General features: G+C 38.5%; 1 protein-coding gene across 15 annotated transcripts in view; it reads right to left on the bottom strand.

Annotated features, from left to right (window-relative positions):
• The window catches only part of ARMC8 (armadillo repeat containing 8), an 80,125-nt gene that overhangs the window by 36,925 nt on the left and 17,310 nt on the right, over nucleotides 1-25,890 (bottom strand). For 14 of the 15 annotated variants that reach the window (XM_075507590.1, XM_075507576.1, XM_075507579.1 and 11 more), the window contains 2 exons: nucleotides 8,782-8,924; nucleotides 8,584-8,681 (listed from right to left, as the gene is read on the bottom strand). In XM_075507590.1, the coding sequence (XP_075363705.1) occupies nucleotides 8,584-8,681; nucleotides 8,782-8,924 (241 nt within the window). Of the gene's footprint in view, nucleotides 1-8,583; nucleotides 8,682-8,781; nucleotides 8,925-22,230; nucleotides 22,297-25,890 lie in introns of those variants that run through there. The other variant, XM_075507589.1, reaches the window with a different exon arrangement.

The following is a 25,890-nucleotide window of genomic DNA, read 5'->3' as shown; positions in this document are numbered from 1 at the left end:
AAAAAACTCAACTCAAACCTATTCAATAAAAGACTGGGGGGAAAAAACCATACTGACTGCAAGCATGGTCACTGAGAGCAATTACTCCAGGAATTGTCTTAGTATTTTCTTACTACAAGTGTGATTTACTTACCTCTTCATTTCAGCTCTGAGTAGAAAAGAGCAGGGAGGGGAGCAAGGTGCCAGACTGAACAATGTACAGTCCACCTTGAATTCTGTGGCACTCACTTTCTAACCCATTAATGTGGGGTAATAATTTCCTTTGTCTTTAAGTCAAACACACACTATAGACACTATTAGTATGCGTGACACTAATGACAGAGGATTCCAAATAAATCAGCAAAAGAAAATCATTATACTAAAGCTGCCTTCTGAAAACACATCCAGTTACTTAAGTTCTGTGGTAAGTTACAAAATTATAACATTTTAAAGCTTTCAGTTACTTGTACCAGTACATTTTAGTGCAGCAACTGCAGTGATATGAAAAGAAACACTGGTCATTTTAGTTTGGAAAGGTGGTAAACTAAATTACTTCCATGAAATAAAGGGTGCTGAACAGAGGAAATGAAAGACTGAATGAGTCTTCCTTTCCAAAGAACTTATGCTATACGGACCCTATACAAGTCAGTCAGACTCTTTTACCTGCAGGAGAATGATGAATTGCAACCCTCTAACTAGAGAGAGGTGGATTAAAATTAGAGCAAAATCTTCATGCTCCTCAGCTACTTTTACAGTAATGAAAGTACTACTAGCCTGATTGTTTTAATGACTATCGCTTCAGAGATACACAGCTGTTTATGAAAAGTTTTATTTCCCAATTACTTGGGAAATTTCCAATCACACTTTTTTATATTAGCAAAATAAACATGTATAAGTCTCTCTTATTTGTATACATATTTGAGATTACACAAAGATTTGCAATATTTATTTTTTATTTTTAATATTTTTAAATAAATTTATATATATAAAAAAATTAGCAGACTTATTTTAGAAAGCTTTGCTGCCAACAGTCCAGCCTTCTTATTCTCAGCAGAAAACAATACAACAGAGCCAAGAAACACACTGAGAATAAAACCAACTTTTTTCTACTGCTTGTTTCTCAATAACTAGAAAGGATCAATGTGCAACGGCCTCATTTGCCATTTCAGCATCCTAGAGAGAGAAAATTACTTACTAGAAACTGCAGTTCTTCCAGGTACACCAGCCATATATCCATGTTCATTGCACGCTTATGTGCATAGGAAAAGCGAGGGACAAACTATTCTAAGCATTATTCTTAGGGTCTGGTCAACAGTAGTTCCATCTGACCTTCTGCCTTTACACATGGCACATATAAAAACATATCTATTTCTTTGCAACTTCAGAACCCAAAGGCCTGCAAGGAACTGGTTTGGTTGCAGGCAATAGTGGCGTTAAATCCACAAGTATTTTGTAATAGCACTGATGGTCGTAACCGTAACGAAGTGTCTCTTGACTCTCCCTGACAGAGGTAAGCCTGCAGTGGTGTGTAAACTAAGTTGGTATTGGGTTTTGGACGTATGCCAAGCAGAGCAGCAAATTTTCATGAGAAACCAAACAGAAGCAGCTAACAGGCCAAGCTTGTTCTCAAGAAAAACATGTTACAATCTTACAAAGTCATAGCAGGTCCCCCAAACTTCTGTCTCCTTCTTTGAGTTAAAGCAAAACAAACATATACCCAGGATTCCTCTGTGGTTTAACACATTTGACCCATTAAAACAGATTCTTGTCATTTTCTGTAAACCTTAGGCAGATGAATATACCAAGCCACATTAGTGTTCAACACAAGATACATATATACATGCTAAGAGGCTTACCAGTGATAAAGTGCACCTTAAACAAAACAACCAAGAAGTCAGGAGGGTAGGGGGAAGAGAAAAGAGACACCTCAGGATTCAGAGGCAGTAAAGCTTAAAACAAGGAGCTTCAAAATGTAAGATGCAAGACCTGAAATCTCCTGCAGGAAAATCACTGACTAGATAATCTGGCTTATTTAAAAAATTGCAACTAGAAGGATGTAAATGTTGGTCTAAAAGTTAAAGTCTAGTGAAATTGATAAGAGATATTGCTCTTGCCAAAGATATGAGGTAAAAGAATTCACAACTAAAGAAATATATGCAGAGTGAGCTGAGTAAAAAATCTGCACCAGCTCAGTAATCCTTAGCCAGAGGAGATCCCGATCAGCAAAAAAGGATTCAAACTGTCACTATTAAAGAAGCATAGACACAGTGTTCCCTAATGTTAGTAACATATGTTTTTCTATCTACGTGATCTAGAAAACCATAGAACATTGAAAACTGTGGGGATGAGGGGGAGCAAACACATTTGTCCTGTTTAGGTCTCTTCTACCAAATAGGTGGGGTTCTAATTTATAAGCACCCACTATTATATATTGCTTTATAACTGTATCTTGTCCTTACCTTAAATTTGGTTTTCTCTCAGCTAACCAGGAAATTTTAGATAAGAATTTATAGATGTCAGTATCCATTCAGGTTCTTAGGGAGAAAAAGAAAGCTGGAAGAGTACCAACTAATTTATTTGCTTAATCATAGGTGACTAGCTTGCAACCAGATTTGACCCTTGCATCAGTCGGGTTATTCTTACGGACTGCTCTGTGAAGCTGTCTTGTCTACAGAGAGATATTGGCAGGTACAGATCTGCTTTTTTGTCAGGCAATGAATACAATTAATTCACATGATCTGTCACCTTTATCACATGACCAATGCATATCTGGATATTGAATAATGCTGCCAACTCTGAAGTGGTCCTATAAAAGGCTATAGGACTTTCCCTCCTTCCCTCAAGCTGGTAGAAAGGTTTTGCATCTTGTTTTATTTTTAAACTTGAACTGGTAGATTTGCTTATGAAAACCAGATTTCAGTGAAAATACACAAGAATAACATTTAGATTATTCTTCATTAACTAAGAAAGCACTTGAAATCTATAAAAAGTCCAAGAAGGCAAGCTTTGTATCAGGAGTCACTGGAAATCAACCTGAAGCTAGAGAAGTGAAGAAGATTTCCAATGCTATGTTTCACAGATTCTACTAGAACATATCTTCCTGTATCCTTGTTTTTATCCCCCAAACTATGAATAAAAATATATTGCTGTCATCTTTGAGTAAAATAATTATTCAGTTAAACTCTTTTATTCCACACAGATGAATGCATAACATCTCTACCTGTATCTACCACCAGGGAAGTAACTAACAAACTTTTGTTTCACATCCCAGCCAGTGACATCACCATGCAATAGTTCAGTTTCACCCAAAACTTCAACAGTATTGATCACATGAGTACTTTTGGCTGCGGTATGACAGAATGGAGAGTTTTGGTAAAGATACAAATGGACAGAAATCGAGCCTCTTAACTGTTTGAAAGCTCTACTATAGTTATGGAAATAGGAATAGAATGACACACAGTGATTTGCATAAGGTAACATTTTACTGACCAGTGTGGCATCATGGCCCAGTGGTAAATTCCACGCTAGGAAGGTGTTCATATTGGATGATGAAAAGCATTTTAATTTAGCATTTATGAGACTGGGCTGTTCCGATACCAAACATTCTGACAGGGCATTTCTGGTGTCACTGTGATCCCAGCAATGATGTTGTATATAAGATATAAGGGTTAATGAATCCTTGCAATCAACACAGTAAGTGTTCCCTGAAATTCTACCAACACCGGAAAAACTGTATTATTAGATATTCTGGACAATTTTAGGATACGTTTGAGAAGCAATTCTTTGGAGATATCTTTTATACACTTTCTCATTTTGTTCCATCAAATCAGAAATGTTGTGGGCATGAAAAGGTTAAAAACTGTTGGAAAGTTACAAGAGTGCTTCCTTAATGCTTGTGATAAAATTATGTTAATTTTGCCCCTTGATTCTGCTAAAATATATCCAACTTCTATAATAATTTTGGTATGTTTATCAGAAAAGAATCTAGAAAGAGTAAAAAAATGTGTGGACATTACTCACTTCCAACTAAATGCAAATAGTAATTACATGTCAATATGAGGCTACATAATTCCACTTTTTTTCATGCTAATACCTATGTAACAAAGGATCTTTCTAGCAACCCTAGTAAGTGATATTGAGTCTACACTCATAATTTGCAGGTAAAACAATAAGATTCACAAATCCATTAAAAATGTTGTCTGCTAACAAATACTAATTCCAGGCAACTTATGACAAATATCTATACATCACATATATTGTAACAAAATTACTGCCCATCCAAACAGAATTCAGAAAGAGAGAATTAATAGAGTTGCATTTACCTGCTTGGATCCCCATACCTACCTACTTTCTTCATATTCCTTTTTAACATTAAAACAAAATTTGCAAGATCTATTCTTAAAACATTTCTTTGTAACAGAGGATTATTATTCTTTTTTCCAAGTCAGAGAACTGAAATTCTTATGTTCATTCAAATAACAGAAATTCTAGCTCTCTAAGCTAGAATTAATCATTTTATAAATCTCATTTGCAGGAAACAGTTCAGATCAGAGAACATTTAGCCTTGCTGCATGGGCTCAGCCATCACAAACAGTTAGGAGGAACGAAAGGAGTAAGACATTAGAAGATGACCTAGATTCCTCCTTTAGTAACTGCATATCATTGAGCCATGGTGGAACACACGTACACTTTGCAGTGTGGTTTCATTGCTCATTAAATACCTGGTTATTAATAAGTGTAACATATCCTGCTCTGTCCTGCTAGCCTTGTCCTTTCAATTGTTCCTCCTCCCCTTCATCAAGCCTGGTCAATCAACTGGTGACATTAGGTTTTTCATCTCAAACCTGAACAGTAAGGAGGAATGCCTTTCACTTAACATTACTAGCTCACCTAAGCTGGAAAAAGTGAGATTTCTGAAACTTCATTCCTCATTGCCTCAACAGCAGGGAGAAAACTCATCCTGCTGCAGTGCCTTCATTCTCCATGCTTCCTGTAAGGACAGACTCATTCACAGCAGAGAGCGTAGCTGCTACCTGCCTCTTCCTTCAAGGCCAGCATAGTAGCCACAGATAGCAATTTCTCAATAAAATTGTATCTGGGTCCCACTGAGGAAGGAAAATGGGATCACAACTGAGAACATCTGTAAGGAAACATGCAGAATGCCTTCACAGGCTGGTAAGGTGTTCTGCACCTGAACCCATTTTTTTTGTTTTAAATAGAATAGCAAGAGCTGAAGCAACAGGCTATCAGTCAAACTGGATTTGACTTAGTGCTTGAATCTATTCAGCAAGCCAAAACACACCTAGCTACACTGAGCTGGCTAGTTCAGATATACAAAACACCTCCAAATATAATGTTACAATTAAAAAAAAAAAGTCTGCACATCTATCTGCATCTCAAGAGATCTTTCACCCCAGGACTCCATGTCATTCCTCATTTCCATTTGCAGGATGGTCACTAAATCTGTCTCAGCACCAAAGCCTGCACCCCTCTCATGAAGGAAGTCTGCACAAGATGCGTTTACCTGTTCCACAGCAAACTTGCTGTAAGATCTGTATCAGACACTAAAAGCCTGGCCTTTTTGAGAGCTCTGTGTTCATTCAGCTCAAGGCACATACGGATGGGTCTTGACATTTTCTCAGTACAGGTCCTAAGTTCCTACAGGAAACAGCCCAAATGTTTCCAACTCTGAAGAACTAACTATTTTGTCTTTGGAACTGAACATAATTGCTCAGAACTTCCAGGATTTTATCCTTCAAGCTCCTGTCTATAAGGAAAGGCTGAAGAGGAAAGACGTAGTTTCTGCCACCTAGTATTTCTGCTGGGAGAAATACTCAGGTTACTGTGGACAATGTGGTTTTAGTTTTTTTTTTTTAAATGAGATTTTATGTTTATTCTCTCCCAAACCTATTGCAAATAGAAAGACATATTTTAGGCAGCTCTCTTTAAAGCACTTGTGTATCCTGGGTCTTAACTGAGAGGTCCTCTGAAACCTCTAGAGTGACTCCATCCTTGGAGACATTGAGCTAAGTCATAATATCTCGTCTTGGAAATGGTCCTGGCCAAGGTTTGAGAGACAGCATCCTCCATGCAGTCAAACTGCAAAGAAATTCTGGGAAAAGTTTCTTAGATACAACTCAGGAACCAACTTTTCAGAAGTCGTCTCCAGAACTGCTTGACAAGAATGAAAAGCCATTGACAAACTTAGTCTCTTACCTTTCAAAATAAGACCTGATAAAGGCAGAACTCAAGAGGCTGCTGAATAAGCCCCTTCATTAATTCAAGATCTGAAGCTATATGAAATGGTGACAGTCTCCCTGGAGTTGTTGTGATCAGAAACAAAGAGGGAGCAGGGTGGCTAAATGAGAACTTGAAGTTGTTCTTGTTATTCTCAATGTTGGAAAAATGGAGTGTCTGCCATAAGAGTGTTGATTTGGCCCATAATTATTTCTTTAATTGAAAAGACAACTTCTCAACTGCTGACCTGTGAAACACAGCTTGCAGCAAGTGGGGGTTGTGGCTATACCTTCCAAGAGATAGGAAAAAGGTCTCTTCTTTTCAAAGGATCTGCATTCATGACTTTTCAAAGCATGGGTTGGGGTATTCCCACAAGAGAAGCAAAAAAGAAGCTGATTTGCAGAAATAGGACCGTAAGCACAGTCATAAAATATTGAACTTTCAGGTGTCCAACTGGAATAAGAGATTAGAAAATGGGTATTACAGTTGAAACTAAAGAACAAGGGCACCCTCACCAGATGACAGTTTCATGTAGCTATAGCTAATTAAGGGACATCACATTTGCCTGAAGAAGGAATGGGGTAGCAGAGTTCTGATGTCACTGTTGTGCAGCAGAGAAAGCAAAGGATGAAACAGAAAATCCAGTATCTTAGGCATATTGTTCCCACAATATTTGTGGTAATTTATATGCTAATACTGGTTCTCTCACATTTCTTTACATACTCTTCCACTTCCTCTCCCTTCAAGATATCAAATCTCCCCTCCAAATAGGGAGCAATTAATAGTCTCTGTTGAGCACTGATCCCCAAGATCAGTATGGGCTGGTATGGAGGTATGGACTGAATTGTTAATGGAGATGATCATCTTAAGCCCTGACTTTGGATGCTGAGAGCAGGAAGCAGATGCCCCTGTAATTACAAACTCTTAGAGGCAGACTTGGGTGAATCTGGGAGCATGAAGTGGAGTCAAAGGAAGGAACAGAGACACAAAGAGGAAACTCTCAGATCACTCAGGAGAGGTGCCTCCAGTGGTCACACATACAATCTGCATTGAGGGTTTTCTTGCTGAACAATCAAAACACAACTGGAAAAAAGGCAGTGAACAGTGGAGGACAATGCTGGCTGATTACCTACACATACTAAATACAAGGGTAAGCTGTGAAGAGCTGCAGAAAGACTTAATGAGATGGACTAATTACAAGATGAAATTCAGAATAGGTGTATGGTAAAATTGAGTCCACAGAAAACAACAAGTTTACACAACTATTTCTGCAATGAAAATGTAAGAAATCATTAGAAAAAGAATAGAGAACAAAACAGATATCGTTACAGCACTGCATATCTAGACAAAAATCATGAAGAAAATCTGTTGAGGACTATTAACACACAGAAGTTGTCTCTAGTAATGACAGAGACACCTGAACTGTAGAGAAGATATGAAATCAGAGGCCAGCTGTGCCCCTCTCTGTAAGCATCAAGTCTTCCTCAGCAAGTGACAGTCATCCCTTTGAGTGGTCGGACCAGAGTGGTTAGCACTGTGCACTCCCAATTACCGTCAGAAGTTGGACCTGCTCGGTGACCTCCAGCCAGCAGACTGGTGCAATGCTACCCTTTTCCTAGCAGAAAGAGATTGCTGGTACAGTACAGTTTTCACGACACAGCTTGCCTCATCCCTTACACTGGGACAAAGAGGAAGGGAAGAGTGCAAACCCTTCTTTCCCCTCCTTCCAAGTAAGAGACAGTGACTGAGTTTGGGCAGGGCTTTTTGTGTCTAAGCTGCCAAGAGACAGCATTACCTTCAGACAGGGCTCCACATCAATGGCTTTGCCCAGTCACCTTAACAAGGTCAGCACCAATAGCCTTATTGCTCACATGCTCCAAGCTGAACTCAAGATTGTAGCAATGGTGGAGGACAACTTCTATCCTCCTGTCAGTTAAATGTAAATCACACATATATTAACTAAAAGCAGAGAAATTTTGGAGGTGAATCTCTTCCACATGAAGTGCAACTAAGCAAGCACCCTCACATCTGGAGTGGGAGGATGGTGTCGGATAAAATTTTAAGTTTCAGAAACTAACTTTTGCCAATATAGCTGTGATAATGGCATCTGTAAATACCATTTAGAGACAGTTTTTACTCCTTAAGCCTGAAAATTTTAGTTTTTGTCTTTATCAGTGTGCTACCTTGTCGACCATCTCATCAAATACTGCTATAAATGTTAGGTGAGCCAGATGCCTTACACGTAGGTGAGAAATAGCTAACATTGTTGGTCAAGTAAGTCCTCATTACTATTGCAGACAACAAGACCTTTCACTCCCACCAACTCTATACATTTTAAAAGGACATAATAATCTGCTTACAACTTACTGTGTATAGTAAATCCTCTGGAGTTACAGGACTGATGAAAATGGTACGGAGACATCGCAGGCAGGCTTCAATAAACTTCAAATCTGGCAACAGTAATCCTATAAATATAGACAAAAACTACTATTCAGTTTCATTATCTTTGCTTGTTTGAGTACTTTAGGAACATTTACTGACATAGATCCATTAAGGGGAAAGTACCTTGCAATAAGGCTGGGATAATATGGCAGTCTAGTAGGGATTTGACATTATTCTCTGTACCCATTGCAAGGCTTCCAAGGACCACTGCGCATTCTGTTCTCAGTTCTGTGCTGGAGGTTTCTTGCTGAAGTAAATACAGCAACCTGGAAACAGAAATTCAAATGGAAGAGAACTTTTAAGTCTAGTAAAAAAAAAAAATAATAAAAAAAAAATCTGAATCGTACTACGTAAAGAAGATGAAGTCCCTGATAGAAAGATGAAGACTGAACAAAGGAGTAAGATGAACACTTTATTCATAAGATCCTTTTTACACTGTGTGTTCCTACACAGGTTTTACTTGCTGTTATGGTAGAAAGACACCACAGTGTTTTTTCTAAAAATGTAGTGTCACAGTACTTGATATCCGGGATAAGGTCTCTCAGGATACCAGGAAGATCCCAAATTTCAATTAAAGGAAACAAGTCTGCAGTTTGATGTCAATGGGAAAGGGAACCTCATGCATCTCCCCTAACACCTAGGGACATGATTACCACTATCGTGATGGTTATCGTCTTTGGCAGTGATTTATTCTGGGTCACGGTTGCAAAATAATTCCATCATCAAGCACAAGCATGGGGGCTGAGAGTAATCTGAGGTTTGAACACTGAGAAATGATCACATATGAACATAAAGAAAGCCCAGAAAAGTTTTACGTGCAGGAAGGCAGCTGAATTCTAGCTAAACAGGATCACTTCAAGCCTAAAACACATTCTGCCAAATGCATACCTTGGGTCTCAATCAATTTGGATTCTTTATACAGTATCAAGATACCTAGGAGCCCCTTTGAACACATTTTAGATTACATCAGTAGCACCTGAATCACAGCAGGGGTCACCGAACACTTTCAGTCTAAATCTGAGTCATACAAAGAGCCCAGATAGCAACCAGATTCAGCACAGAAGAGAAACACTTTAAGATTTACATGGTTTATAAGCTTAAGATGAAAACCATTTAACTAAGGGCTCCCACATTACATACAAGTCTGAGCAAAAGTATAACAGGTAAGATGACTTGGACACCGAGGTACAATTCTCTCTGTATATGCAACATATACAGTCGCTTTTCTAGATTCACTGAGCTAAGATAGAAATATTCCCAATTTAGTAACATGCCACTCTGTCTAGTTTGAAAAGGTCTCTCCTAAAGCCAGGCAATATACTGAAGCCTTCTCTAGGAGCAAAAAGGAGCCAAAAGCCAGCACCTACTCCACTGCTGAAGGGGACAGAAGTAGTTACTCGGGTAAACAGATCCTGAACAAAATGCACCAAAAGCTGACTTCCTAAATCAAAGGCAAGGGAAAAAATAACCGGAAACATAGTAGCTAAATGTGATTTAGGTACATGGGACTGGAAAAGGCCACCAAGGGAAGTACAAGCAGCCCCACAACAGACAGTAACACAGAAGAGCACCTTTAACACACACTCCAAATGTTTCCCACTTACATAAGGCAGAAATTGCTTCTTAGAATCCCCTACATTTGAAACCTAAAGTAAAAAGCCAACAGACATAACTATGGCATGTCACTGGAAGAAAGCTATGAGATCAAAGGTCTCTTCAATACCTATAAGTAGCACATTCATTACATAAAGTTCGTACTGTCCCAGGCAGCAGATAATTTACCAAGCTCTTGGAGAAGGAGAACAGCAAAATAATCCCCCAATACTCCCTAACAATTCATTTCAATGAAAAATTTTCTGATTGCGAATCTTGTAGGAATCTGCTTTGCTCTAAACACAGGTTTGACAGGAGCCAGAAAGCGGAGGTATGCTAGTATCAGTCAAAGCACATGTGTACCCTTTTTGAGATGTAGCTAATCTCATGGTGGAAAAAAGCTCCAAAACACAAACTAATGAGATTAAATATAATTTCTTCCTGAACACAAACAAAACAGTTGAAATGTGGCACAAAATTAAGGTGTGAGATGCCTGCAACCCCAAAAGCACAGATCTCTTTTCTCCTTTCAACTTCCTTCAGATTCAAAGGATCAGACTGGCATATATCAAGAATAGCATAGATTTCCAGAATCATTGCTGTTTTCTTTAATCCAGTCTTTCCACAAACTTATCAGACAAAGGCATCCAGGTTCTTTGTCCCTGCTTATCTGTTTTATCTGAAAGGTCATTTATTCCTGATGTTCATAAACCTCTTCTAATTTCTTGTTTAAATCTATTCCTGATTAATTTACATCAACTTGGTATTACATACATATTATTCTTTAATTTGTATAATCCTTCTCATTTCTTACAGCAACCAGCTAATGGTCCTGAGGCACTTTGGCCCAGACTGCCCACATGGCTCAGTGGAGCTGATCTGCTGTTTGTTCTTCCTTTTACTGTAGGGCCCTTTAACATTGACAGAGAAAGGTATATAAAAAAGGCTTAGATTATCAGTTGTTCCACAAAAGCGTATCTCACACATCATTTGTGCAAACTCAAAATTAACCGTACCTATATTATCAGCTTCTGGAAAAGGAACAAAAATTATACTTAAGGCAATTAAATTACATGTTTCTAAAGCTACAAATTCTGGTACTGTATTCTTTGAAGTATCAGCTGCACTACATTTCAAGGTAAAGATTAGTGCTGTTTCTGAAGACTACAAAAGAAGAAACATACATAATCAATGTTATGCAAAATTATCACAAAGGAAAAAAAGCATTCCACTTCCAATCCAAATGGGACAGAATAACCTTGCATTACTATTACTTCTTTATAGACAGCTGGTTTTGTTCTCTGTCTTCTAGATCAGGTAAGGATAGACAGGAAGCAGAAGTTTCTTTGGTAATATACAAATGCACTGAGTGATCCTGGCTAAAATTCATCCTTGAAAAGATGTTAAGTTTTTTCTGGACACTGAGCTACTATATGGAAAGTGCAATCTCATCTACTGTTCTAACTCCAACTGACAATCCCTAATTGCCTAGAAAAATCCCTTAGTGTAGAAATAATTTGACAGGAATTACCGTGAGCAGATCAGAAGATGAATTAATTTATTGCAGTAACCTGTACAGCTGTTTTAACACCAAAGACTTGACATTTCTCAACCCTTCTAACTCAACCACATACATTTCATAAGCTAACATTGCAGAACGGTTTTCAACATGTTCTATTTGTAATGCCACTGCCAGAAACAGTTATGTATCTTCTATAATCTGTATCACTTTATTTCACAGGAAAATTTAAACTTCCCCCCCCCCCCCCCCGGTATTTAAAAAGCAAGCTGAAAGATTTCACTTTAAAGAGTTGGCAGTTTAGAAAATATACTGACAACCACCCAGACCAGTCAAGAACAGAAATCAGCAACGACATACATACAATCTTTCATCTCTGCACAAGGAGTAAAGAATAAAAAGTTTTAAGTCTGTTACCAAAACAATTTAGCTTCAGGTATAAGTAGTTTATTAAAAGTTACTTTTTACAATTATTTTAAATGATACAGTATATGATATAGCAATTTTAGTAAGACTTAAGGCACTTGATTCCTCCTGTTTTCACTATGCTTTCTCAGTCTGCTCCTTCAAATGAGTAGGTGTTAGAACCCTTCAGTGATAGTATCCGTAAGGACATACCCAGGCTCACCCATACCTACACTGCAGTAAGCAGATCTATTTATGATGCAGGAACATAAAACTGACTCATGTAGTTTAATTCAGCATGTACAGAACAAACATGCCATCGAGCAACATAAAACAACTTCCAAAGCAGGAATAAAAGTCTCCATTTTCCCCTAAATCCTCAAGCATACCCCAAAACAAGTGTTTTGGCAGCATGCTTCAAGTTGGGTTGGTTTTTATGGACTATGCTGGGAAATACATTTCGGAGTGCTGGGGCAAAGACAACTGGCCATTAGCATCTGTCCCCTTCCTGTGAGAAAGGCCTCACTTATACACTATTACTGACCACTACTAACTTGGAGATATGCTAACTTCATTTCAGAATTATCTGAAGGAGTACTGTTATAGAGAAATAACTTTTCTTAGATTAGATGACTTAAGATCCCCAGCCCCCTCTCCCCCCAACCAGGAGAAACCCCCAAAAACAAGAATCAAGACTAAACCAATCCTTTCACTGATTATTTTCTAACAAGCTTAGCAAGCCATTAAACAAGCTTTTCAGACATAGGGTTGTCTGGGATTTCCCAGACAAGGGGACTCCTCTAAGCATTGGTAAATATGGATCTAATTACCAATTAAAAAATGTCAGTAACAGTCACTTTTTTTTAAAATAGCTTTCAATAACCTAGACGCATCTTCCCTGTACAGATCACACCAACATTCTTCTCTGATTATTAAGGACTTCAACAAATAATCTGTTCCTGGCATCCAGAAATGTTCAGTCATAGAATCACAGAATAGAATCATAGAATCATTTAGGTTGGAAAAGACCTTTGAGATCATTGAGTCCAATCACTAACCTAGCACTGCCAATTCCACCACTAAACCATGTCCCTAAGCACCACATCTACACGTCTTTTAAATACCTCCAGGGATGGTGACTCCACCACTTCCCTGGGCAGCCTGTTCCAATGCTCGATAACCCTTCCAGTGAAGTAAAATTTCCTAATATCCAGTCTAAACCTCCCCTGACACAACTTGAGGCTATCTCCTCTTGTCCTATCGCTTGTTACTTGGGAGAAGAGACTGACACCCACCTCTCTACAACCTCCTTTCAGGTAGTTGAAGAGAGAAATAAGGTCTCCCCTCAGCCTCCGCTTCTCCAGGCTAAACAACCCCAGTTCCCTCAGCCATTCCTCATAGGACTTGTTCTCCAGACCCTTCAGCAGCTTCATTGCCCTTCTTTGGACATGCTCCAACACCTCAATGTCATGTCCCAAAACACTCTTTTTGGATTTTTACAAAATCCAAAAGCACCCCAAATTCTGAAGGTTGTTCTCTTCCAAAGAAAATAACTGCTATTTTGTTTCCCATTAACACTCCGCACTTGGAACAGATGTTATGGCTACGTTGATGTTAAAGAGTGAAAATGAAACACACTGACTATAATCTATAGTCTTTCTATGTGTTTAAAATAGAAATCCTTAACTAAGCTTTATAATTAGTGAAGATGAAAATTTAAGCTCAGATTTTGCATACAATAAGTTTTTGAAATATTAATAATATCCTTTTCTAGATCTTTAAAATATGCTTGTGTTTCAGATTAGGTTTTCCACAGAGCTAGACATCCATATTACAACATTTTCTGTTTCTTTCTTTAGAAGAGAGAACTGACACCAAGTACCATTGAAAGTTAAGTAGTAGACAAACTATAAAATTATGAAAAGTTTCAAGTGAGGAGAATCCATATAATTGATAAAGATGAAACTGTGCATTAATAAACTACTGTTAAACATTAAGGACAAAGACCACATCCTCCTACTGTCACAAGAAACACAGGGATAGCACAGTAATGTACATCCTGGACTGGTTTGTTGTTTCCAGGGTCTAGCATAAACAAATTCAGCAAAGGTGTTTGTAATACATCCCTCCCACATATTAATATTAAAAGGATAAAAAGGCAGAAAAATGGCATGTATGTGCAGGGGATAAAAGGGAAGGTCATAATTTGGATTTTGGAAATTAAAAAAAAAAATTACTGATGTACTTGTTCATAGTCCACATTTTTTAAGAACATGATGTCCCTGCTTAACCTGGATCCCTTATCTCCAGCCTTATCCCTTATCAGCCAGCCATTCTACTTCTACCAAACCTGCAGAAGTACGGGAACAAGGCTCTGCTAGGACTGCCATAACTCACTTCTGTACAGCCCGAGAGCTTCAGGAGAAACCAAAAGCACAGAACAGATATTCTAAAACAGCAAAAAGGTGCTAATGTTCTTGTTGACTTACTCTTCAGCCTGTGATCCCACAGTAAAGCTCATTACAATGAGACAGGAAATAAAATAAAGCTAATGGAAAGATCTTACAACATCTTCATGAACATTAATCCAAGGTTTGATGCCAAGTAGTTTAAAATGCAATATTTGGACTTTTTCAAGCTTCTAGAAGGCTTCCCTAAGATATTTTCCTGTAATGTTTATACAGAATACAGTTTCTTCCATTTGTCCCTGCACTTGTAATAGCAATTAAGTGATTAAAGCCTCTTTCTCAGATGTCAGTAATGGCATCCAGGCAATCATATCTAAACAAGGTAGGACAATAAGTCCACCCAGAGAGTTACTTCAATGAACTCCATGAACAACTATGCCTAGAAACCAAAAATAAGGTCAGCTGGAGGCATGATGTATTTTGAACAACTGATAGGGACTCATCTAGGAAAACCACGCAATATTCTAGATAAAGTAAAAAACTTTCAAGGAAAGTAGCTGCTGAACAAATGGTAACTACAGTGGCTTAGCAAGGAAGATAAACAGTTCAGATCTTCCTTTCTTTTGAAGATTATTGACATGGGTGCGGTGCATCAGAGTTGTACACGGTAAGACAGACTTGCTTGATTTAGACCTCATCAATATGGTCTGAACACAGACCTCATAGTTCGCTAAAAATAACAGAAATTTACTCTTTGACATTCCATCCCACTTACAAGTTGTCACAAAAATCCCTGAAGTTCTTAAAATACCTGGGAAGGAGATGAAATTCAGCTGTTAGTAAAAGCACATTTTCAGCACTTCATCAAGCCCCATAAGCAGGCGTGGGGAAAAAGAGCTCAGGGTAACAGTTCAAGTTATAGTACCATGAATCTTAAGATTCCTTTTATCAAAGCATATGAATAAATAAGAGCCTTAATTCAATCATGATTATCTGAATATTTACTATTAGTCCCCTCGCAAAACAGATGAATGCACTATTTGCTGGAATGATTATGATTTCTTATTCTATCTGGGAAGGTGCTTGTCTTCCAGTCCGTTGCAAGAAGGCCTGAAAACTATACCATGGAAACATATGCGATTAATATACAGATGAAGGTACTACTGAGACATGTTATTTACTGTTGGCTTACAGAATATTGAATAAAAAGTTAATGCATGCATAGAGGTTGGCCTCTGAATACGTAGGAAGTCCCAGTGAGCATCAATCCCAAACTGTGAACTGAATTAAAGTATGAGAATAGATCAAACAAGATAGGACAACATACAAATTTTTAAAAAACTGCTCCTTTTAATGCATTTTAAGCATTACTTTTCAAACAGCATAACAGGAAGCAATCACTGGCCACAGAATTTTCCACAGCAAGAACTAAGTATAATTTTAAAAGCACACAGAATAATTTCTGTAAAATATCTGAAGTGAAAAATTAAATAGTTATGGATTCTTACATACAAGGACTCAAAAATATGAGCAATTTTTATGATTGTTAGTCAAAGAAACATATCCTAAACTGAGATGTCACAGTCTCACTTCTGGAAGCGACAAGTTAACTCAAAATTTCCAGAAGTTGGATCCAAGGGGCCTGGGCTAACTCTACTACCAAGCTAAAAAAACCCTACCAAGCAAAGATAACTGCCTCTGAAAAATGTCATACAAAACAAATAGTACCTGTCAGTTTCTTAAAAAAGCCAAGTCAAGAAATGTGATGGTAGGACTCAGCTTTGAACTACACTATTGAAAATGTTCTGACTTACTTCAATATCTGTAAAGGAGACAGTAACACGAACACTCCACTGACGCGTGGATTACAGAGAAAAACACCCTTCTACTTCTGCAGTATTATAGTGCTGCAAGCAGTAGGGAAGTAAGCTGCAAAGAAAGCTTTTCCTTTAGGAACAAAACACGGAGTCTCAGCTTACAGCTCTAGTAATTACAGCTCTAGTAATACATGACACAGAAAATCCCAATGCGAAGTTCAGCTGAGAAAGGAACAAGACATCAGGAAACAACTGTGCCTTGCCCTCGTAAAGGTGTCCAAGAAGTTTGGACAAAACACGTCATTAAAGTGCATGACAGACCTAGTAATACTATGTCCAAATGTACTGTCTGAGTTCTTGAAAGAAAGCTGGTAACATGCCAGAGATCATGAATGTTTCAAAAGATATTCATAATTGATAACTAGTACATTTCTTATTAACACCACCAGCAGTGGTCATGCAGTACAAGTTGATCTGAACACCTTACAACTTCTGCAGTCAGCAGGTCAATCAGGTGGGAACTGAGGATCACAGAACCAGAGCTGTAAGGAATCTTGACAGATCCTCTAGCCACTGACCTTGCTCCAAGGCAGGATCATCAATCATTAAATCATTTGAAGTTACTGTCTTGCTTGTTTTTCAGTACTTCCATTGCTGGAGATTCATCACATTGTCACCACCAGCAGCCTCTCAGCACTGCAAGGTACAGATGTACATACATTTCTCTGCTACTATAAGGCAGTCTTGCTCTCTCCTATGTCTGTGCTCATCTGTCCATTTTTTTTAACTCAAGAGAACAATACTTGCTTTTTCGTGAAAGTTAGTTTTCCTATGATGATTGAGCTGAAGCAGTTTTCTGTGCAGTCACACAAACAGCAACACAAGAAGCGGTAGTAGGATATGATCAGAAGCATAGAGGGGTGGTTCTGCGAGATAACGCTCTGTCAGAAGAGACCTGTTAAATCAACTTCGCTTTACACCTGCACCTTTACATACACTGCCTGGGTCAGAGCCACAAAAGGCACTTTCATTAGTGTAACAAAGTCCTAATTCCAAGGCAACAGAAAGAGGAGATGCAAGCCACAAAAGCTGCACTTCTACCAACAAAAGTTTTCAGACAAAGGAAAGCAAGAAAGGAGTTGCTACTGAGCACTGAGGGATTAGGGACAAGACTACTCCAGAAATACTAATTTCAGAGAAGACAGATGCCAAGCAAAAATAAAGAAAAAAGCTCAAAACACAGGCACGAAGCTTGAAGGTACATCTGAACCTAAGTCATTACTTCATCAGATTATCTTTAAAATGGAAAGTAGCATCAGGACAACAAGGTGCTAGCATGTTGCATATTCAGCAACGCTTCTCTAAGAAATAAACCACCACCTGCAAAAAAACCCAACTCCATCTCGTGTTTGTGCTGTGTATCCAAATGGTTTCCCACTGAAACAGACCAAGTTGAAAAGGTACCAACACTGGAAGGCAAACTAGAGATTGGAACTTGAGTAGATCCTAGTATTTTCGGGCTTTGGACAGGATCTTGCCAAAAACTACTTTATAAAAGATGTAACAAGCTAAGATGATCATAATTTATTTTGTGCACCACTAAGCACACCAGGTCTCTCTTCTGGAGAAGAGATACACAACACACTTCCTTCTTCATGAATCACAGAATCGTATAGGTTGGAAAAGACCTTTAAGATCATCGAGTCCAACTGTAAACCTAACACTACCAAGACCACCACTATACCATGTCCCTAAGCACCTCATCGAAATGTCTTTTAAATACCTCCAGGGATGGCGACTCAACCACTTCCCTGGGCAGTGGTTGAGTTCCAATGCTCGATAACCCTTCCAGTGAAGTAAAATTTCCTAATATCCAGTCTAAACCTCCCCTGGCACAACTTGAGGCCATTTCCTCTTGTCCTATTCCTTGTTACCTGGGAGAAGAGACCAACACCCACCTCTCTACAACCTCCTTTCAGGGAGTTGTAGAGAGCAATAAGGTCTCCCCTCAGCCTCCGCTTCTCCAGGCTAAACAACCCCAGTTCCCTCAGCCGCTCCTCCTAAGACTTCTGTTCTAGACCCTTCACCAGCTTCGTTGCCTTTCTCTGGACAGACTCCAGCACCTCAATGACTCTCTTGTAGTGAGGGGCCCAAAACTGAACACAGTATTCCAGGTGCGGCCTCACCAGTGCCGAGTACAGGGGCACGATCACTTAAGAGACATCTTGTGCCAAAACAATTCATATAATGATTACTGATAGACCTATGGCTTTGTTAGAACAATCAAACCAACTCTTCTTCAAAAATACTGGTTTCCAGTTTTAAAACGTTGTACTGGTTTTGGCTGGGGTAGAGTTAATTTTCTTCATAGTAGCTAGTATAGGGCTATGCTTTGGATTTGTGCTGAAAACAGTGTTGGTAACATAGAGATGTTTTAGTTATTGCTGAGCAGTGCTTACACACAGTCAAGGCCTTTTCTGCTTCTCACACCACCCCACCAGCGAGGAGGCTGGGGGTGCACAAGAAATTGGGAGGGAAGACAGCTGGGACAGCCGACCCCAACTGATCAAAGGGATATTCTATACCATATGACATCATGCTCAGCATATAAAGCTAGGGGAAGAACAAAGAAGGCAGGGAACGTTCAGAGTTACTGCGTTTGTCTTGCCAAGTAACCGTTACATGTGATGGAGCCCTGCTTTCCTGGAGATGGCTGAACACCTGCCTGCCCATGTAGTGAACGAATTCCTTGCTTTGATTGCGCGTGTGGCTTTTGCTTTGCCTATTAAACTGTCTTTATCTCAACCCACAGTTTTCTCACTTTTACCCTTCCAATTCTCTCCCCCATCCCACCAGGGGGGAGTGAGCGAGCAGCTGTGTGGTGCTTAGTTGCCAGCTGGGGTTAAACCACAACAAACATTTTTGTTCCCCAGAATATCAGCTGACCAAGGGAAACTTAACAGATTCCTAGCCTTCTGTAACATGCAATTTTGCTACCCTAAAAAAAGACTTTGATCCCCTTATTGGTAAGTATTTAAAGTCTAGGAAAAAAAGTTAGAACACCCAAATGTGATACTCAAAATTAGCATAGGATTTTTTGGAGCTTAAACTATTTATGTGGGGTTTTTTGTTCCTCCCAGCTTGATTTCTGAACACTGTTCATTCCTGTTAGAAACAAAGATCCTATCACACACATTAAGAGAGGTTATCTGGCATATCAAAGTCCAGTTTATCACCCAAAACACAAAAAATAATAATATTGCCAGCTTCATATCTGTCACTTCACTAACATTTCTAGGGTTGCTCTTTCTCTAGGCCTCAAACTCAAAATCTTTCTTCACATGACTGCAGGCACGCTTCATCCCTTCATGCTTAAGAATGGTTTGGGTTTTATTCTCTCTTTAACAAATGGTGTTGCATGGACAAATTAGACGGGAAGGAGTTGCTGCCTCCTTTCCATAAAAGGGGTAGATCTTCTGTGATGAGGTTTCTTCTCCTCTTCCATGTCATGAAAGTAACTAGCTGCTCCCTTTTCCTCATAGGAAAGCATGTGTCGTGAATCTAGAAATCCCCCAAAGGTGCAGTTCTTCATATTTTTATTACTGTATTGAACCCTAGGTTTGTATGATTCATCAGAACTGGCAACCCTGCAATATTCTTCATCCTTTATCAAGAAAAACAATCCCCACCTACTAAGGATTTTTTACCTTTTTAAAATTATTTGTTTAACAAAGAAACTGAGAAAATAAACCATCAGATACAAAAATAGTCAACAGCAGACATCATTTACCATCAGACACTCAGAGAAAAAAAAAAAAAAAAAAACACAGAGGTTAAATATTTCTCATACCAGCTTCCACCATTCATTGGCCCTTTCCACTTCACAATACCAGAACTTTTCCAACAAGAGAAGGGGTTTTTTGGCGGCTACCTTAAGATTAGAAGCTAGAAAACATGCGAAAAATTATCTGCTGCATTTCTAAACCTGATCACATCTGTCTAGTAACCCAGCCTTAGACTGTAGTGAAAACTTATCGCTAAGTTTGTTCTCTGGAATAGTTCAGCAGCTTTACTGCCCCACGTACAAAGAAGAAAAAGTCATGTCAGATCTATGCAAGTTAACTCCTAATCCATTACTGTGCTGTTCCTTCTTTACCAAAATTCAGTATCAGGTCCATGAATCAGTGCATAACTACAAAGGTGGTTTAGAGAACCTCTGTCTAAAACCATTTTGGGATAGCACTGGGTTCAATACTTCTACGTCTAATCCTAACCAGCCAAAAAAGAGATTTGCATGACTATGTGCACCAAGCACAACAAATACATCTTTCATGCCTAATTTCAGCATATAAAGTTATAAATTAAGAAATTAAGATTTTCATTGAAACCATACCCTCACTCATAAGGGAGCATTTCCTTATAATAGCTAATGATGGATTTAAGAGCTGAATACTCAGGCAAGTGATAATACGTCCTGTCTGTACAGGAGATGGTTTGATGGTTCTGTCAAGCAGATACTTCCATTCCTACAGTCCTTTAGGAGTAGCATTATAAAAGATACTAATTAAAAGAACTTCTAGAGTGAGTGCCTAAATTCAAGGATAACCCCAAGGAAAAACTAGACATATAAAGGCATTTCTTCATTAAATCAGATTACAGAATCACAGAATAGATTATGCTTGAAGGGACCTCTGGAGGTCATGTAGTCCAACACACTGCTCAAAGCAGGATCAGCTAGAGCAGGTTGCTCAATATTCCAGCCATGAGGCCAAGCTTTCCAGGACACAAACTAACAGACATACTTTCTTGGTGTTAAACTGAAGTCATACTTGTTATATGCACATGCCTCTTTATTCCTAAATACCCAAACATAGGGAGTTTGTTGCTTATCTTCTACTTAAACAGTAAATGGTATGTTTAACTAAGAACATTATCTGACATTTATCTGAGTAACTCTGAGAAAAGCTGAAAACAACAGGGTGATTTTTCACCCTGCAGTCCTGCAACTGCTCTCACAACAGTCAGCATCGCAGTATGAAAGTATTCAATATGTAAGGGTGCTCTTCTGCTAAGCTCCATGCAGGATCAAGTATCAACATCATGGGTCATCTATGAATTTGTAATACCATGCATTTAAACAATTGATCAGGATACTTGTGAGCTATGCAAAACCATCATGCCTAAGTTTTCTTTTTAAATCTCGAAAATAAACGTTTCAAACTATCACAGATATGTGAATTTCTCTACTTAGTTATCAGTACATCAGTTTCAATTTTTCCAGTATTTGCCAGCCAATACTGCATGCAAAATCTTCTTTATGGATACTTTTCTTGTGTTTAATGTAGACACAAGCCTAAATAAAATCCTTTTCCTTAGCTGACAGACTTTGGGATGTAACAGAAGCTTCCAGTTAAGAGCAATATCTTTTCATCTTATTAGTAGCTTACACAGTTATGAAAGCAGCAGTCTTATTTTTTGGCAAACTCTAGAAGAACACTTCCTGAAGGAATTTGATTATGTTTAACAATAAATTGAAACATAAAATTTCATGGGTGTCCATGTTGGTGTGTTCATGGCCCCAGAAACAAGTTAAAACCCCAACAAATTCTTACTAGTTTTCACTTCCACAGACAGCCTAACAGTATGCTTTGCAGAACCCAAATTTCAAATGATGGAATGGATAAGAGTTCACCAGCTGTTCTACACGTCATTTAAATGTGCTCCAAAGAAATTAAAAAATAAAAAAACCCAACAGTTAAACAGATACCCTAATAAATGACTCAGGGAAAGGTGAAAATTAACTATATAAAGTTCTTTGAGGTGCACCTACCTATAGATAGGCCTTTAGCTTTGGGAAGAAGTACACTACCACGTTACAGCTCCAAACAACTGACTTTACGCCTTAAGACTCTGGAGAACAATCAGCTGGAAGTTAAAAAATCATTTTTGGTAAGTGACAAGAATGATTTAGTGTTTTTGTTAAAGGTCTTGGATGGTTAGGTTTAAGATTTGATTTAAAAAACTCTGTATTCATTTTGGAGTGAAGGTACAACTGAAGCTCTTAATGAGAAATTAGCTCTGAAGTGGATTAAACTTTTAATATTAAACTCTCAGTAATGATTAGATAAGCAATAACTTGATTCAGCTAACATTTTTGACAAAATAGCACAGGTCAGAGCTTTAACAGGTAAACCACAACGTACAGGAAGACAAAGCTATGCTCTGATGACTGGAATTTTAACATTGCCTTCTCTACGCACTGCCATCCACCAGATAAAGGAAGAGGAAAAGAGGAAATATGTCACAGGCTTGAAAGGCCCAATCATTGACTGGATTACAAACCACTGAATGCCGTATCTTTCAGGGTACAAGAAAGCGGTCCACAGACTTGCAAAACAGAGTTATCAAGAACTTACTCATGCATTCATTTCATTGAATGTTTTTCTTTTCCAATTGCACCTCTGTAAGCCAGAGGCTTTAGGCTGTTTAATGCAGAATTCAGAAAGAGCTTAAGAGCGATATTTTTTGCCTGCAACAGAACCTAACCTACTTAACTAATTCAGTGGCCTTAAAACATAGCTGATGTGCAATTCGTGGGAAAGTATATAAAGGAGGCCTCAAGGTAGCACAGAGAAGGGAGGGAAAGACTACTTAGCTTCTGAAGTTATGTCAAAGAATGGCAAGATATCTGGGTGGTCCTGGTAAACACTTAAGTGAGAGTCTTTAGTTCCCCTATGTCTTTGGTGTTATTAAGTGGCAATGAATATGATGACAATATGATTGTCAGCCTGAACTCCACTCCAAGCGTTTTTCTAACCTCTATATTATAAACTCCACCAGATAGTGGCCTCGATTACAACTCAGAGGATTGGGAGCCAGCAGCACTACAGACTAACTGCTACTAAATGAACATTGTTTTATTAAGTCAGAAGTCCTATCAAGATGACTTAGAAAAGAACAATTTACATTTGAACTGAGGACTCAATCATTTTCCTGAGATTTGGGAGATAAAAGCAATTGACAAAAAGCTTTAAATACTGAACTTGGACTCTGAAGAGGTGTCTGACACGTTGATAGGCACAAGAGCTACAGTATTTGTTCTTATAAAACTGTCAAGTGAAGGAGCACACCAATAATTAGTATAGACTTCCCCATTCTCTGCTAGCACTTATGTGAGGTAGAAGGAAAAAAAACTAGAAAATTGAAGGATGGTACAAGTAGTAAACCATTTTTAGGCAAGGCTGACTTTTTGTTTTAAGTTGGCCTGCCACTGAAAGAACTTGGTATTATGGCATTAAAATACCTTTTTTCCCCCTGAACTTTAGAAATTTTATTTTCTAGGACTGCTACTAAAAGGTAATGGTTTCAAAAAGTAAAATTTCTGCAGTCCTGACAGAGGTGCCTGAGGCCAGCATTTCAGGAGAATGTAAAGGAATAACTCTCATTCTGTAGAGAGGAAGAGATATAGAAAGTAATTTCTTAAGAAACAAAATCCACATACGGGCTGGCTACATTTATATTCTTAACATCTAGGACCATGTTTGTGTACACATTTGTACAGTTCTTAACACTTCTTAGTTCTTAAGCCCAGACATGGCAATTCTGCAAGCTTTCTTCAATCAACTTTGTTTTTCTTAGCACCCTCTTCAGAACAAGTGGTCAAGAATTGACCATAGGTCAGACTGAACTTCAAAGGGACAAAAAAATTTTCATTTAAGGTACACATATATCTCCCTTTCTAAAGATGACACCACTAAGCAGTCAGCTCATGGACTCAGGAGGCCACTGGCCTAGAAATGACAAGTGATTCAGCCATTCTTCCACAGCATTTTCTTCCTGTATGGAGATCTTCAAAGGACTTTGCATTTCTTTCCAACCAAGCAGCAGACTAATATTTTAAAATAATAGGGATACTTCATACCTACCAGTAGTATTTTGCTCAATTTCAAACAAAAGACACTTCCTAGACCTGTTTCCAAACCTCATACATGTCTGTTCTAATATTTGAACATACTGTCTTCTTCTCCACTAAGTGCCAGATATTTGAAGGGGTTCTTTGGGTCTAAAGGGTCTCTTCCGAAAGCTTGCTGGAGGAACACTTGGGGAAGAAGAGAGAAGCAAGAAATGAGTAAACAAGAAGCTGAAACAAGAACAGGACAAAGCAGCAGCAGAGGAATTCTAACAATCCTCATGCCATTACAGAAAAGAATCAACTTCCCTTGGGAGACTGCAATCTAACCCTGTGAAAAGAAAACTGTTCTCATTAACTTTGCAGAGGAGACTTAAAACAAAGAATGCTAGCTTGCTTACTCCTACTCTTACTGAGGGAAAGGTTTGACTTTGCAGATTGGAATTCCAAAGGTTCCCATACTCTTAACGGCTTCAGCAGCCATTTCACAAATTAGAAGGCTTGTCAAAAAAAGCCAATGAATTCCCACCACCTTGTTAGAGAGAACAACAGAAGGAGTTCTCTAATCCAAATGGTCTATAATCAATTTAAGTCTGTCTGCAACACCTTGAAGAAATTCTAAAGCCTTCAGAAAGGCACTTGGGGGTAGATGATGCCACTTAAGTTTTAGCCAGTGAGAATTGTCTTTTCTCACAATAACCCAGGCAATTTACCTTCATCTATACCTCTAGCCTGAAAAGCCTTGACATTAGATTTCCTGTCATTTGAGGATAACTTTTACTGAAGTGAGGACAAGCGTGATAGTTTCCCTTTTAAGATTTTCCAAACCCAGTCATTTATTTGCAGTTACAGGTTAACCATATAATTCACTTGGACAGCCAGAAGGCATTAACAACAGGAAAAAAACTTTTGGATTTTCATTACTGGGCACAGAACTAGTAACAGCAGAAAGCAGGATAACTGAAGGAACATGGAAGTCCTACAAAATTTAAGAACAGGTAGATCCTAGATTTAAAAGTTGGAGATCTTCTGTCACTTTTAAAATGGGAACCACGAGAATCAATGGTAGTCGCAAGAATCCCTTAGGGACTGTTGCTGAAAAAAATTCCTTAAACTTTGCATAATCTTCAACAAACATCCACTTCGATCTTTTCATCTCATGTGAAGTCTTCTCTTCGCCTGTTTATATTTGGTCAAAACAGAAGGTAATTCAGCAGGTTTTGTAGAGGGGGTTTCCCCACAGCTAATCCCTAGAGAATTTCAAGGACTAGCCTTGACACAAACTCAATCAGTAAATGAGAAGATATTCCCTGCAAATAAAAAGCATTTTTTGACAAGCCAGAAGAAGCTTTCTCAAGCAGGACGGTCTGGGACCTAGTTGCCATTTAAGCAAAAGGATCATCGGTGGGTCCCATACTGCTAGCACAAGTAATGCAGTGCTCAATGTTTTCCTTCTCCATTGCTGCGAATTGTGGCTGAAACAAGCTGGAGGAGAAGAGGGGTGAAATGAAAGCTGTAGCAAGCAATCCAGTAGCTCAAGTTACCTGTTAAATTTGTACTAGTGGAATCAGGATCCAGAAA

This window comes from Mycteria americana, chromosome 7 (assembly GCF_035582795.1).
Source record: "Mycteria americana isolate JAX WOST 10 ecotype Jacksonville Zoo and Gardens chromosome 7, USCA_MyAme_1.0, whole genome shotgun sequence".
Taxonomy (NCBI): Eukaryota; Metazoa; Chordata; class Aves; order Ciconiiformes; family Ciconiidae; genus Mycteria; species Mycteria americana.
This window is presented reverse-complemented; position numbering and strand designations above follow the sequence as displayed.